A 15,378-nucleotide genomic window follows, 5' to 3' on the forward strand; every position below is an offset into this window, starting at 1 on the left:
TTGCTCTTTCCCTTTCCTTTATCTTCAGGCCTGGTGCAAATTCCAGTGAGCATGTACCAGACTGTGGTGACCAGCTTGGCCCAAGGTAACAGACCTGTGCAGGTTGCAATGGCCCCTGTCACCACTCGAATGACAGACATTCAGTCATCTGGAGTAACAGTGGAAGGACAAGCAGTGGAGGTGGTGACACTGGAACAGTGAGAATATACCAATGACAAAATAACTTTCCTGTACTTCAGAAGTCCAATTTGGAGTCCTGCAATCAGGTGTCTTGTACGTTAACAGACGGCCATAGAAGTAAAATTAGGCCATATCCCTCATGGCTTTAGTGTTTGAGAGAGGAAATATAACAGAAAGACCTCTCGTCTCATATTACCTTCAGAGATTTCAAGCTCTTGTATTTACTTTTTTTATATTGGTTGGGTGGGTTGGGGAAAGAAAAGGAAAAAAAAAACAAACCTTATTTGTATACATTTCTCTGTATTTATGCACAAAGTGTTTGTGTCTTTGACTGAAGATGGCAGCGTGGTCTTGTTTATTAGTGATCTCAATTGAGAACTTTCTAATTGTGGTTCGAGAGGTATGGATTGACAGGGGTGGTTGGGGCTCAGGGTATATCTCTGCATTTGCCATCTAAATAAAAGTTGTCACAGAAGCAGAACAATAATCCTTTTAAATGCTAATCTCCAATTGGTGTGCAAATTTTACTATATTAATCTTTCACTTATTTTAAATATTCAAGTTAAAGCCGAAAGTTTTATATCCCTGTTCTCTGATATGTTCAACTTCACAGCATGGCAGTGAGTTAATTATACGAGTTCCTTCTTCCAATCCCTGCCCAGTCACCCCTTTTTGTATCAGTGGAAGAAAAAGATTGATCAATGTTTCACCCTTGGTCAAAACTCCTTGATGAAGACGATCAAGGCAGTCTTGACAAATGGTTCTGGCCCGAAATTTTGACTATTACTTTTCTTCGACTTGTTGAGTTCTTCCAACAGATTGTGCTTTGCTCAAGATTCCTGTATCTGCGGTCTCCAGTGTGACCCTGTTTGGGTGTGTTTATGGATACGCACGTGTAGGTATAAATTATGCAGGTTGATCAAGCTTTGCTCTAGTGTCCTCTGTTTTCACCTTCAGGTTTTGGGCCAGAGTAGCCACTTTTGAGAGGATTGAAAACACCAGCCACGACCTTTGGAAAAGAGAAGGGATTAAAAACTGGTAGGAATTTAAGAATTGTGCAGACAAGCTGGACCACGCAAAGGGACAAAGTAAACTAGACCAGCATCATCAGGAATTGTTTTTAATGGTTTTAATTCTGCATAAATTTTATTAATACCCTGTCAATTCCATAGCAAATGAATATAAAGCCCAAGTTCCAACTGCCCCAGCACGCATTAAAAAAAGCTGTTGCACTAAACGTTGAGCACATAGGTGCCATTTGCAGACTAAACATTGTAAAAACTGATTCCAGGTACAGGAGAGAGGGATGTATGCATAATGGCTATCGAAAGAGACCAGGTCGCTCACTATTACTTTTAGACCAAGTCCACATAATGAGCAGTCAAAAAATAATTTTACAAAATTTGTTTTGAATGAATTATAACTACTAAATGAACCAGAATGGGGATGCGACTACACCTTGCATTTCCATAGTGCTTTTGACATCATAAAAATATCCCAAGCAAGAGAAAGTAGGCAGGAGATGCACAAAAGACTGCAGATGCTGGAAGAACTCAGTTAGTCGAGCAGTGTGATTTTTTTTTAAAAAAAGATGGTTGATATTTCAGGTCGCAACCCTTCATCAGGACTTGAACACAAAGTGGGCAGTTCATCGGCAGTAGAGCTTTGTGCACCTGCCGGAGCAGAATGCTCACCCTTTGTACCTCTGTTTGGGGAAATGTAGCTGGTTTCCATATGGTTCAGTATACACACTAAAATTGTTCTAACTGGTAAAGTTAGCCCACAAAATCATGTTAATTAATTTGAAATAATGCAGTGCCCTCCATGTTTGGGACAAAGATACTTTTTTTTTTCCTTTATTTGCCCCTGTGCTCCACAGTTTTAAATTTGTAATCAAATAATTCACATGTGATTAAAGTGCACATTCCAGATTTTATTCAAGGTTATTTGTATAGGTTTTGGTTTGACCATTTTGAAATTGCAAAGGGACTAGAATTCCAAGGAAGACCTTCACTGCTGATAAACAGAAGAATTCTCATCATAATGAAGAAAAATCTCTAAAAGTATGTCTGACAGAACAGAAACACTCTTCAGGAGGCAGGTGTGGATATGTCAGTGATTACTGTCTGCAGGAGACTTCAAGAAATACCTAGGCTACACTACAAGACACAAATCACTAGTTAGCCACAGAGAGGATGGCCAGATCATAGCTTGCCAAGAAGTATTTGAAAGAGCCTGCAGAATTTTGGAGAAAGGTCTTGTGGACAGATGAGACCAAGGTTAACCTGTAACAGAGCAAAGTGTGAAGGCATAAAGGAACTGCTCAAGATCCAAAGTATACCACCTGTACGGTGTAGCGTCTATTTCTGTTCATGAAGTCTTCTGTGGACAGTAGTCATTGACATGGCCACACCTGCCTCCTGAAGAATGTTTCTGATCTGTCAGATATATGTTTGGAGATTTTTCTTCATTCTGATGAGAATTCTTCCGTCATCAGCAGTGGAGATCTTCCTGAGCTTTCTTCTTGAGGGCACTGTATTTTAGATTTAAATCGGCCAAACTACATCAAGGTTAAACTCTTCAAAGTCCTGGCATTGTGGTCTGCATCTTGTTCCTGCTGCTTTTCTGAAAGAATACTTTTAGTTTTGGAACTTAATAGCAAGTAGACAAATTCAAAGAAATAAAATTGGAAGTGGAGCAAGATTAAAATTCAAGTTTCATTTGGCACTATTCGAGAGACCTGGTGGAATGAAGGATGATGGTTTTTGAGTGTCAGGGGCAAACAAATCCTTTCACTTTCCTGACCATTTTTTAAAAAATATATGAATGATCTTATTACATGGTATAGATGCTGCTGTTAATACCTGGTAATGCATGAGAGGTATTGTGGCCCCAATAATTATTTCTCATCAGTAGTTATGGAAAGTGAGGAGAGTTTAATAAAATAAAAACACTGTGGGATCGATTTTTATTAATCTGGTTTGGCATTCCTTTACCATTTTTGGTCTTCGAACTAAACCAGGTAACTGCACAGCTATATTGTCACTAGGGTTCTGTGATGCTTGTCCCAATATTCTATCAGGACAAAAAATTGCACTTAAGCTAAGGTGCCAATTTGTTTGTTGTGCTCTCTATTACTTCATCAGTCCTTCCAGCAGTTGTGCCAGTCTACTTCATCTTAGTTTTAAGAACCCTTCTCCAGTCATGAATTTGGAAGGATATAAAATCTGCCATGAAATAGCTGGATTTCATGAACATTAAGGTTTCCCATAATCATCTTCATAGTGTATTATAATAGAATTGTTCATATTGTATTATATCCTATCTCCTTTATGAGTACACTGTTAAAATGGTTCTAACTCCCACATAACTAGGGCATATGTCAGAGCTACAATTTGTCCAATTTAGGAAATATCAGTGATAGTTTGTGATGGAGGAAAATGATGCCTCTTAGCACTGGTAGAATCATTATGGCACAAAATGATACCATTGACAAATTAAGTTCAATATAAGTTAGATTCCACAGACTAACTTGGGATTGTGGATGGGGACTTTGGAAATAAGTTGGTCTCCACATAAAATGTATTCCAGTAACTGTAAAACGAATCCTATCCAGCAAGATGGAATAGATTGAAAACTATCGTATAGATTTTTGGATGTGTGAGTAAGGTTGGTATCGATTTGTTCCTTCATATTTTGTTCAATTAGCAAAATGGACCAATGGATAATGCATTAGGTAATCACTGTGGTCTCAGGTGACACATTGAAAAGATTAAATCTTCATATTGATACAAATACTGTATATATATATAAAAAAAATCTTTTAATTGCTGAAAGTGACTGCAGGTCGTAGAAGTACTGTGGTTTGTTTGCTACCATATTTATTCCCCTTGGATTCTCTGACAATGTATTTGAATGAAGTAATTTGCATTTGATTTTGTTTACTATGTTGCTTTTGTTTTTGTTTGGGAAATGTGATTTGCCAACTAAACACCACCATCTTTTTTGGGTTTAACAAGCCCATGGTGTGTAATAAAGATGTGAATAATCCTGTTACGATGGAGGCTGCTGCCCTTTGCTTAATTTATTGCAGTTACCCAATACTCTTTGCAATAATGATGTTGGCTAAGAAATATACAGCAAAATAAAAAAGACACCCACCCAGTTGAGGTTGGAGAGTTCATTAAGCAAGGGCAGACAACGTCATTGCCATCTGAAAATGTTCTTGTTTAACCTGTTGGACTCCATGCCCTGATTGTCAGAGATGACCAACAAGCACATATACTCTGTGTCCCGGTTTTCAGGGACTATCAACAAGTGCATATTCTCCATATCCCTGTTTTCAGGGACTACCAACAAGCACATACAGATTCCATGTCCCAGTTGTCTGGGACTGGTTTTATACCCAACCACCAATTGGTTCATACTGTACAAGTTTACCCATGGAACCAGTATGGAGTATATACGATGAAAGGTTAAAAATGGCCAGAGTTTAAAGGGTTCAAACCTTTGGGGATCAGTTAAAATGGCTCTCAAACCCTGAAAGCACTATAATTGTGTTTTCCTTAGACTGACTGTCTTCCCAGTTTTCTCTGTACTTTCTTTCTGCTTGTTCTGCACCATTTATAAATCTTTCTTCCCAACCTCCTTTTTCTATACAGTCTCACCCTCTTTTTATCATCTTACAGCTTTTTGTCTTATCCCAACATGCTCTCCACCTGTTTGTCTCCCATCATTGTTCAAACTCTGATATTACTTTTCTGAGCAGCTTCACTTACATTGAATTGTTTAATGAGACCCGGCATTGCCATGTGCACTTACTTATTTGATAGATGCTCTGACCAAGATAAAACCAAGATTTATTTCCTCAACAGCGTAAATTTTGGCTTCACTGGTCTGCATATTCTTCTGCCAAGAATTGTCTCCTTCTTCTCCAATAATAAGCTGTCTCAATAGGATTGATCTTTCAAGGGTCGAACAACATCATTCTCTGTGGGAATTGCCCCATGGTTTATGAGGTACTGAATTTAGTGTTGGTCTTAAGTATAACTTTAAGGGTACAAGAGGATGAATTGCATGGTGCTCTTTTGTAATTGGAATTAGAAAAGAAAGACTTGCATTTCTATTGTCCTTCGATGATGGTCCAATGAAAGTCCTCATTCTCTGGATAAAGTAGGCAACATCTTTGCCGGACACCTAACCCATGATACATTTAAACTGAGGTTGGTCAAATGTAAATTTTGCATTATAAACAGTATTCTGCTTTCCACAATGCTATAATCCCTCCTACTTCTGTTGGAACTACCTCTAAGATTAAACAGACTGCTAAACCTTGAACTTTAAATGGTTTTTATAACAAATTAATCCAACAAGAAGTGGAAAAAAGAATTTGTTCACGTGCAAAACTGGAGCATTCTTTATTAACTAAAGTGGCATGGAATTGATCATGGACAACTCTGTCACGTCATAGAGTTTCTCTCGCACCCAGACTAATATACATCAGAGCCAGAAACACTTGGAATTAATATTAAAAATGTCAAATTGAGAACAAAAGCTTGACATTGAAAAACGTGGAGAAAGTTATTCCCACTTTGCTCTTCTAGACTGTTTCATTCACCCGAGAAATTTATCAGAATTTGTTCTTTTTAGTTTTCCTTAAAGAGTAAAGGATTTCCAGCGTGGTGAATAATTGGTGGTGAATATGTCACGTAATCATGTTGTGATGAAAATTGAATAGACGCAGGCATCAATGTCTTGGATAAGTTTGGCTTTGTGGAATGCATGGGTCTAGCCAGCAGAGCACTGATTTAGTCACGTTTGACATTACAAAGAGGCGCAGACGGGGAGTTCCAGGTGCACTTTAGATAAAGTGAAGGTGAAGAGTCATACAGCGTGGAAACAAGCCCCTCTGCCCTACCTGCCCACGCTAGTCCCACCTGTCTGCAACCAGCCCATAATCCATTAGAGAATGAAGATTTTAGAGGGAAAAGTAGGTAAGTGATGAGAAGTTCATTTTGGAATCAATTTCAGAATAGTCTGAGTCAGACAATGGGAGCATTTGGCCAGTGGCAATGGATTGGCATAAAAAGACCTAAAGTGACAATGAGAAAGAAAAATCGCATTTGACCATTATTGACAGTTTGTGCTCCATGCAGGGTTTTCATTGGAAAAACTGGCAAGACCATTTTTTATTTTCTGTGTACTTGCCAAAATGATGATAGATGATAAATTTGACAAATGGTCATGTATTCATTGAAGGATGTCAGCCTGCAACATTACCTCATGTGCTGAATTAGTGCCATGTTTATAAATCTTCATATCACTGTGTTGTTTGTATAGTAGCTCCCTACTCTGTTTGGACTTTAATTTGCATTTCTTTCTTAAAATTCTGCATCCTTGTTTCCAGTATTTAACTCTGTTAACTTTGCTGAACTATGAAATTTAAGAATTTTGAATCATTCTTCAGTTCTTGTACATTTTACATAAAACCAATCTTCTCTATCCTACTCTGCTCAATCAATTTCTGACTTTATGCTCCTTTTGAGATCCTATGTGAGAGCTAAAAATATGACATTTTATTTTTAAATAATTTAAATTTCTATCAACAACAGTAGTTTATTAAAAGCTTCCTATCTATAAATAGATCTTTCTATGGCTTATGTTGATGGCTGTGTTTATTTTTAGCTGTACTTGGTTGCTTTTCCAAAACTCTTAAACTGACCACAATTTGTAGCTACCGTATTTGATGGGATATAAGACCCACTTTTTCCCCCCCAAAAATATCCCCCAGATCTTGTATGCAAAGTTGAAATTAGGGTGATAATGGTGAGTAACGCCGACAGCAATCATTGTCCGCCCGGTATTGCCACCTGGTCCCTGGTATCAGGGAGGGAGGAACTCTCCCATGGTTCACTTGGCTTTGCTGCATTTGGCGCTGAGCAGGTCACTGGCTACTCGCCCGGCTTCAAGAAGCTCACAGAGGTGCTGTGGCTGTCCAGGAAGCAGGCCCGTACATTCGCAGGCCACCTTCTCACGGGTGGCCTGTGCTTTCCAGAGCTCTCGCCGCCTCTCACCTTCCTCTGGTGAGGAGGCCAACCACGGCAGACCACATCAGCAGCGCAAGAGGTGCAGGAGGAACCCGTTCGCCAACACCCCCAGGCCCTGGGGCTGGGCAGCCTGGCAAGAAGTCGCACAGCAAAGTGAGTGAAAACCGAATTAAAAACATGCTGCTTACACTAAAAAAAATTCTTAATATTCCTTGCTGGAAAGTGGGGGAGGGGGGGGGTTGGTCTTGTATGCCATGTCACTTTTATGCTGTCAAATATGGTACTTTTCACCACATAATATGTTGAACTCAATTATTTGCACTCCTCTCAGGAAAGTAGTCCCTTTTCCAAAGGGGCTATCCTTTAGATTATGGCTTTGAAATGAGAAAAAAAATAAATAGATGCTTGTTCTTCAATACATCAGGAAGTCCAAAAGTGCTTTCGATCCAACTAAATGTTTTTTGAACTTCAGTCACTTGTAATGCAAGAAACAGTGGTCTATTTAGACATACAAACTGCCAAAGCAACAAATTGATGACAGGATTGATTGTTCTGAGTGAAGTAATGTTGGTTGAATAATAAACATTAGCCTTGACATTGGGGAAAGAATTATATGCGCTTTAATTCACTGCCATTTGAAGGGCAGATTTGATCTGTGTCTCTGAAATTGCCAGCTCCCCAGTACTGAAAACTGAATCTGGATTCCACTGCCAAAAATTTGGGAGAACACATCACGTATGGAAGGAACCCATTTGACCACTCAAGGCTGTACCAGCTCACAGAGCAAATTCATTCCCTCACTTCATTCCCTGAAACCTATTTTCTCCCTTGTGATCACCAACTGCCCTGGTCATGAAGCCATTTTTAAAATAAAACCTTGCAACTTGTTTTAGTGATACAATCTATTGTGATGTTGACATTGGGGTGGGGTGGGGGTTAGAATGTCATGTTGTTTGCATCTCTGAATGCTAGCGGCAAAATGAATAAAATTGGCTAAACTGCACAAGCCCATTTGGTACAACAGCTATGGCAATTGTTAGCCTATTGATCCCAAGTTGCCACATCAGTATGTGGCCAATACATATGAGTCCCACTGACCAGAATCGTACTTTACACTCAGGTCTATGGTCTCAAATGCACAGTGAAACTGTATATACCTTTGGTGCATCTGTGCATGAGTCAGGCAGTTGCCCTGTTTTGTGTCAACAGCCCCACCATTTAAACAGCTGCCTCAACTTTTAGTTATTGTTGATATAAAACAACCAACGTCTAATTTGGTTTTTCATTGGAGAAACTGAGCTTCCTGCAAATTTAAAGGGATGTCCTGTCATGCACCATGAGCTTCACCCTTCATTGAGATTAGTGGTGCCTAAGTCAATGGAGAGAGATTAGATAAAATAGTGTAATGAACCACAACTGATGCAGTGCACAAAAGGTGCTGAAAAAACTCAGAAATAATATGGCAATTTTGGGCCTGAGCCCCTTTTCAGGAAACCCAACACTCAGGCTGTCAGTTGATTGAGATTGGCTCTGTGAATCATTTACGTGTGGCTAGTGCGAGACTGTGCACCACCTGGCGTGGTACAATATACAAGCTCTGAAGAGCAGGTTGATGGTGAGCCCATAATGACAGTCCTGAATAAAGAAAGCCGGCACGGAGCTATAATTTAGATTAATCCCAGGGTTTTTGAATCCAGATTCAGAATTTGACTCTGACGATTTATGATCTGATTGCAGTAAATTAACAGTCTGGTTGCTCTTGCTCTTCGCTTGATAATTGGTCCTTTCTCTTTTTCTTTCTCTGTCTTTGTACTATCAGTGATGATTCTTTTGGTGCTGTTTATTTAAACACCCCTGTGTTTTATTTTTGACCCGAACCAATAGACACAAAAAACCGCATTAATTCAATGCCTTTGCTATGGCCAAGAATCCTAAGGCATTTCAAAGAGCAGGATTGTTCCTTGAAGGAATTTATCTTTTTAAAAGAAAGTAAAGAATATAAGAGATAGAACCTAGAGTAGGCTGCCTGTCCCTTCATGCCATTTTCCATTTATTGATTCCCTTTATGGTCAGAAATGTATCAATCTGAGTAACAAATGAACTCAATAAGTGAGCTAATTTTGCAAAGGTTCACTTTCCCTAAGATAAGATATTTCTTTTCTCAGTCCTAAGTAATATATCCTTGCTGTGAAACTGTGACCCTGATCTTAGACTTGTCAGGAAAATCACCCTCCCTGCATCAAGCCTTTTGAGAATTTTATATTCCGTTGTGATCTCCTTTCATTCAGAGTACAGTCTATGCAAACTCTCATATGGCAAACCCACCATCCCCAGATTGGTAAGTCTTTGCTGCATTCTCTTTAGAGTAAGTACATCCTTTACTAAGTAATGAGATCAAAACAGTGCACAATACCCCAGGACTGGTCTCATCAAGGCCCTACTGAAGTGTAATAAGGCTTTTTATTTCTGTAATCAAACCATCTCATAATGAAGTTTAGCATATCATTCACTCTTTTCCTGCACCTGTGTGGTGGCCTCAAGTGAACGTGTACAAGCACTTAAATCCCTTTGAACATCAACACCACATGATCTCTCACCACTTTACAACACTGCTTGGATACTGTTAAGACAGAAGTTTTGACTCCCAATGAACATTGGTCAGCTCACAGGTTTAACCCAAAACTGACAGATACGTGATGTAACTTTCCTGACCTCCCAATTAACACAATTCCTCATTAATGTGCAAGCTTGTTTGTGTACATTGGTTCCTAAATTATAGCAGTGACTGTACCTATAAGAGAAACATGTTGGTTGTAAAAGGTTTTTGAATCATGTCTATGGCTTGGCTTCACAGACGAAGATTTATGGAGGGGTATGTCCACGTCTGCTGCAGGCTCGTTGGTGACTGTCAAGCCCGATGCGGGACAGGCAGGCACGGTTGCAGCGGATGCAAGGAAAAATTGGTGGGTTGGGGTTGGGTGTTGGGTTTTTCCTCCTTTGCCTTTTATCAGTGAGGTGGGCTCTGCGGTTTTCTTCAAAGGAGATTGCTGCCCACCGAACTGTGAGGCGCCAAGATGCACGGTTGGAGGCGAGATCAGCCCACTGGCGGTGGTCAATGTGGCAGGCACCAAGAGATTTCTTTAAGCAGTCCTTGTACCTCTTTGGTGCACCTCTGTCTCGGTGGCCAGTGGAGAGCTCGCCATATAACACAATCTTGGGAAGGCGATGGTCCTCCATTCTGGAGACGTGACCCACCCAGCGCAGTTGGATCTTCAGCAGCATGGATTCGATGCTTGCGGACTCTGCCAGCTCGAGCACTTCGATGTTGGTGATGAAGTCATTCCAATGAATGTTGAGGATGGAGCAGAGACAGTGCTGATGGAAGTGTTCTAGGAGCCATAGGTGATGCCGGTAGAGGACCCATGATTCGGAGCCGAACAGGAGCGTGAGTATGACAATGGCTCTGTAAACGCTGATCTTTGTGTGTTTCTTCAGGTGGTTGTTTTTCCAGACTCTTTTGTGTAGTCTTCCAAAGGCGCTATTTGCCTTGGCGAGTCTGTTCTCCATCTCGTTGTCGATCCTTGCATCAGATGAAATGGTGCAGCCGAGGTAGGTAAACTGGTTGACCATTTTGAGTTCTGTGTGCCCGATAGAGATGTGGGGGGGGCTGGTAGTCATGGTGGGGACCTGGCTGATGGAGGACCTCAGTTTTCTTCAGGCTGACTTCCAGGCCAAACATTTTGGCAGTTTCTGCAAAACAGGACGTCATGCGCTGGAGAGCTGGCTCTGAATGGGCAACTAAAGCGGCATCGTCTGCAAAGAGTAGTTCACGGACAAGTTGCTCTTGTGTCTTGGTGTGAGCTTTCAGGCGCCTCAGATTGAAGAGACTGCCATCCGTGCGGTACCAGATGTAAACAGCGTCTTCAATGTTGAGGACTTTCATGGCTTGTTTCAGCATCATGCTGAAGAAGATAGTAAAGAGGGTTGGTGCGAGGACGCAGCTTTGCTTCACGCTGTTGTCAATGGAGAAGGGTTCGGAGAGCTCATTGCTGTATCTGACCCGACCTTGTTGGTTTTCGTGCAGTTGAAAATTTTTCCTGCAATGGAGAGCAGCGTGATTCCCCTGTAGTTTAAGCAGTCTGATTTCTCACAAAGGTCCTGAGGCAGCTTTCCTTGGTCCCATCAGAGCATGAAAAACTCATGCAGTTTGGTATGCAGAGCTTTGCCGCCACCCTTCCAGACCTCTGGGGGATTCCATCCATACCTGCTGCTTTGCCATTTTTCAGTTGTTCAATTGCCTTATATGTCTCTTCCTGGGTAAGGACCCCATCCAGCTCTAGACTCAAGGGTTGTTGAGGGAGCTGGAGCAGGGTGGATTCTTGGACTGAGCGGTAGGCACTGAAAAGGGATTGAAAATGTTCTGACCATCGATTGAGGATGGAGATCTTGTCGCTGAGGAGGACTTCGCCATCTGAGCTGCGCAGAGGGCTTTGGACTTGGCGTGAGGGGCCGTACACCGCCTTTAGTGTCTCATAAAAACCCTTGAAGTCACCAATGTCAGCGCTAAGCTGGGTTCGTTTGGCGAGGCTAGTCCACCACTCATTTTGGATCTCCCAGAGTTTGCGCTGAAGATGGCTGCATGCGAGACGGAAGGCTTGTTTTTCCTCTGGCCAGGAAGGCTTTGCAAGGTGAGCCTGGTGGGCAGATCGCTTCTTTGCCAGCAGCTCCTGGATTTCCTGGTTGTTTTCGTCAAACCAGTCCTTGTTTTTCCTGGAGGAGAAGCCCAGTACCTCTTCAGTGGATTGCAGTATGGCCGTTTTCAGCTGATTGCAGAGGGTTTCAGGAGATGTGTCCGTGAGGCAGTTTGCATCCTCGAGCTTTGCCTGGAAGTTTCCTCTCACTACGTCTGACTGCAAGTTTCTAACATTGAACCTCTTTCTGGGGGCTCCACTGTTCTTGAACTTTGGCTTGAAGTGAAGGTTGAGCTTGCAGCGAACAAGCCGGTGGTCAGTATGGCATACCGTGCTGGGCATGACCCTAGTGTGGAGCACATCTCGTTTGTCTCTTCCTCGCACCAGAACATAGTCCAGGAGATGCCAGTGTTTGAATCGGGGATGCATCCAGGTAGTCTTCAGGCTGTCTCTCTGCTGGAAAAGGGTGTTCGTAATGACAAGCCGCTGTTCTGTGCAGAGTTCCAACAGGAGGTGTCCGTTGTCATTGCATTTGCCGACACCATGTTTGCCAAGGATTCCTGGCCAGGTTTCTGAGTCTTTGCCGATGCGAGCGTTGAAGTCGCCAAGGATGACAGCCTTGTCGGCTGTAGGGGTGCATTGGATGAGGTTGCGCAGATCAGTGTAGAACTTGTCCTTTTCTGCTGGTTCCGCCTGAAGGGTTATAGCATAGACACTGATGAGAGTGATGCGTCGCTTATTTTGAAGGGGGGGAGTCGCATGGACATGATCCGGTCAGAGTGGCCTGTCGGGAGGTTTTCGAGTTTGGAGGCAATGGAGTTCTTGACCATGAAGCCAACACCAGATAGGCGCCATTCAGCCTGAGGCTTGCCAGACCAGTAGAGTGTGTAGCCCGCGCCGCATTCTTGGAGGCTGCCTACATCTGCAAGGCGGACTTCGCTGAGAGCGGCTATGTCGATGTCGAGTCTGAGGAGTTCATGTGCGATGAGGGCAGACCGACGTTGAGGTCAGTGGCTGTCAGCCTTGTCTAGCAGGGTTCTGATGTTCCAGCATGCTCGCTTGACGTTGTGTGCATCTTTTGAGGGGGAGGACGTGGACCTGTCCTTGGGCCTGCGCAAAGGAGATTTTAGGTGGCGTGCAATGTGCGCAGTACTGGCCCTACCCTTTCCACCCATGGTTCATGCGCCGTGGCCAAGCAAGCTGGGACGTGGCAGCGAGGTCCTTGGGTCGTAGGTTTTATATCGGAGTGACCTTCTCCTATGCAGGTTGCTTAACCGGGCTGAAGAGGCCTGCCTCCCCTTTTAGGTCGAACCATTTCTGGAGATCTACGACCTCTGTCCCCAGTTATGGAGTGGCCTGCGTGCGTTTCCTCCTGCCGCGGCCGAGTAAAGGGGATGCAGCATTGGTTGAGGATCAGAAAGAAAAGTTCTAGTAGAAAAGTTTTTAAGACTGGAGAGATCTCTGCAATGGAGTTCACAGTCGTTAGTGTTTGGACTAGTAGTTTTTGAGGTGTGTATTAAACTCTGAAATACGCTAAACAGTTCTCATTGGCCGCTCCCGGCCCGGGGCTCGGCTGCCAATGGTCGGCCTGTGCGGGCTGCCGGGGTTTGCCTGGCGACGGCGGCCTGTGTTCGGTGCTCGGGCAGCGGGGCGGGCAGGCCCGGTCTCGGCTGGCTGTCTCTCCCCGCGATGCGGCCGTTACCTCAGGCCGACTCAGGCAGGACCTCGGACCCCCCCGGGCGGCAGCAGGACCTCGGACCCCCCCGGGCGGCAGCAGGACCTCGGGCCCCCCCGGGCGGCAGCAGGACCTCGGACCCCCCCGGGCGGCAGCAGGACCTCGGGCCTCCGGCGGCGACAGGAACCTTAATGATAGAACATTTTTCTAAATTATTGAGAATCTCTTTATATCCACAGACACATTGAAAAATTAATTTAACCCACTCAAAAGATGTGGACTTCGTGGGCTGAACCACCCAAATGACCATGAAAGTGAGTTTCTTTTTTTAACTGTTACAGACCTAGAGATATAAATCTACCCACAATGTTGTGAGGGAGGGCATTCCAGAAGTTTGACCCACCAATGGGTACTGTATAACTACAAAGTATTTTGATGTATGTAGTGTACATAGTATGAACAACACAGCAACTAACCAAAAAAGGCCTTGTCAGTGTTTAGACCATATCCTGCCATTAATGACTTTCAAATCTCATGAAAATATCCCACAGTTATTTTCTCCTGCATCTTAAATGCATCTGTACTATTCATCTCAAACCATCCTTGTGTTCCTCTTTTTTACTATTCTAATGAATAAGGAGGTTTCTCTTGGATTCATACAATTCACTAGTGACTGTCCTGTGTGTCAGGCTTCTGGTTTTAGTTCTGTGTGCAAGACCATGTCTGTTCTGCACTTTCAAATCAATTTAAAATCTTGAAGCCCACCAGATCCAGATTTCAGATATAATGTCAGAGTACATACATAACATCACATTACAACCCTGAGATTCTTTTTCCTGCAGGCGAGGCAGAATTCGTAGAGCAAAAAATAGCTGTACACAATGTGCACGTGTAAACAAACTGACAATGCAATATGGAGAGGAAAAAAAACAATAAAGTGCAAAAGAAAGAGTCCGAAACGAGTCCCTGATTGAGTTTATTGTGGAGAAGCCTGATGGTGGAGGGGTAGCAGCTGTTCCTGAATCTGATGGTGCAAGTCTTGTGGCACCTACACCTCTTTCCTGAAGGTAGCAGCGAGAACAGAGCATGTGCTGGGTGGTGTGGGCCCTTGATGATGGCTGCTCTCCAATGGCAACGTTCCCTGTAGATGTTCTTAATGGTGGGGAGGGTTTTACCTGTGATGTCCTGGGCTGTGTCCACTTTTTCAGGGCTTTACGAGCAAGTCATCCCTCAGTTTTATAACTGGTTATTGGCTAAGTGTGGTTTCAGAGGCCCAGATCCTTATTATTTCTCAGCTACTCTCCCAATACTTATCACGGAAAATGAACCAGGATCACTGGGCAGGGATGTCTGGAGTGATCGGAAGATATCTATCAGTGTTTTGTTCTATGATGTTGGTCCTAAATTATGTTTGGAGTGTTTTGTGGTTGCAAAAAGTATAGAAAGGCATGAATTGGGGCAGATTAATTATTAAACACTTTTTTTTTTATTCAGTACTTAGACAAAGACAGCACTCATACTTGGCCTGTTCTATATTTAATGATACCATGGAATATCTGGGTTCCTGTGGAAATTGTGTTCCCTTTCACATTCTGGGCATTGAATGCTGATAGAGATGAAGGAAGGGCCCGTCATAAAAAAAAACAAGTGACTGCCTCGATGAACTTAGATACAACATCTTGCATTAATGTGAGGCTTTATGTGGATTAAACTACCCCACAGAACTTTGCAGAAGCCCAGTGTCCCAGAATGGCCATTGAGATCATTCCTGTCACACATTTTACAG

The 15,378-nt window shown here is 42.9% G+C and overlaps 1 protein-coding gene across 6 annotated transcripts in view; it reads left to right on the forward strand.

The window, feature by feature from the left end:
- The window catches only part of nrf1 (nuclear respiratory factor 1), a 62,290-nt gene extending 58,054 nt beyond the window's left edge, over positions 1–4,236 (forward strand). For all 6 annotated transcript variants that reach the window (XM_069908897.1, XM_069908901.1, XM_069908900.1 and 3 more), the window contains one exon: positions 29–4,236. In XM_069908897.1, coding sequence (XP_069764998.1) covers positions 29–201 — 173 coding nt within the window. In that variant the 3' untranslated portion in view covers positions 202–4,236. The remainder of the gene's footprint in view (positions 1–28) is intronic.
- Positions 4,237–15,378: the final 11,142 nt, after the last annotated feature.

The sequence above is a fragment of the Narcine bancroftii genome, chromosome 13 (assembly GCF_036971445.1).
Source record: "Narcine bancroftii isolate sNarBan1 chromosome 13, sNarBan1.hap1, whole genome shotgun sequence".
Classification (NCBI taxonomy): Eukaryota; Metazoa; Chordata; class Chondrichthyes; order Torpediniformes; family Narcinidae; genus Narcine; species Narcine bancroftii.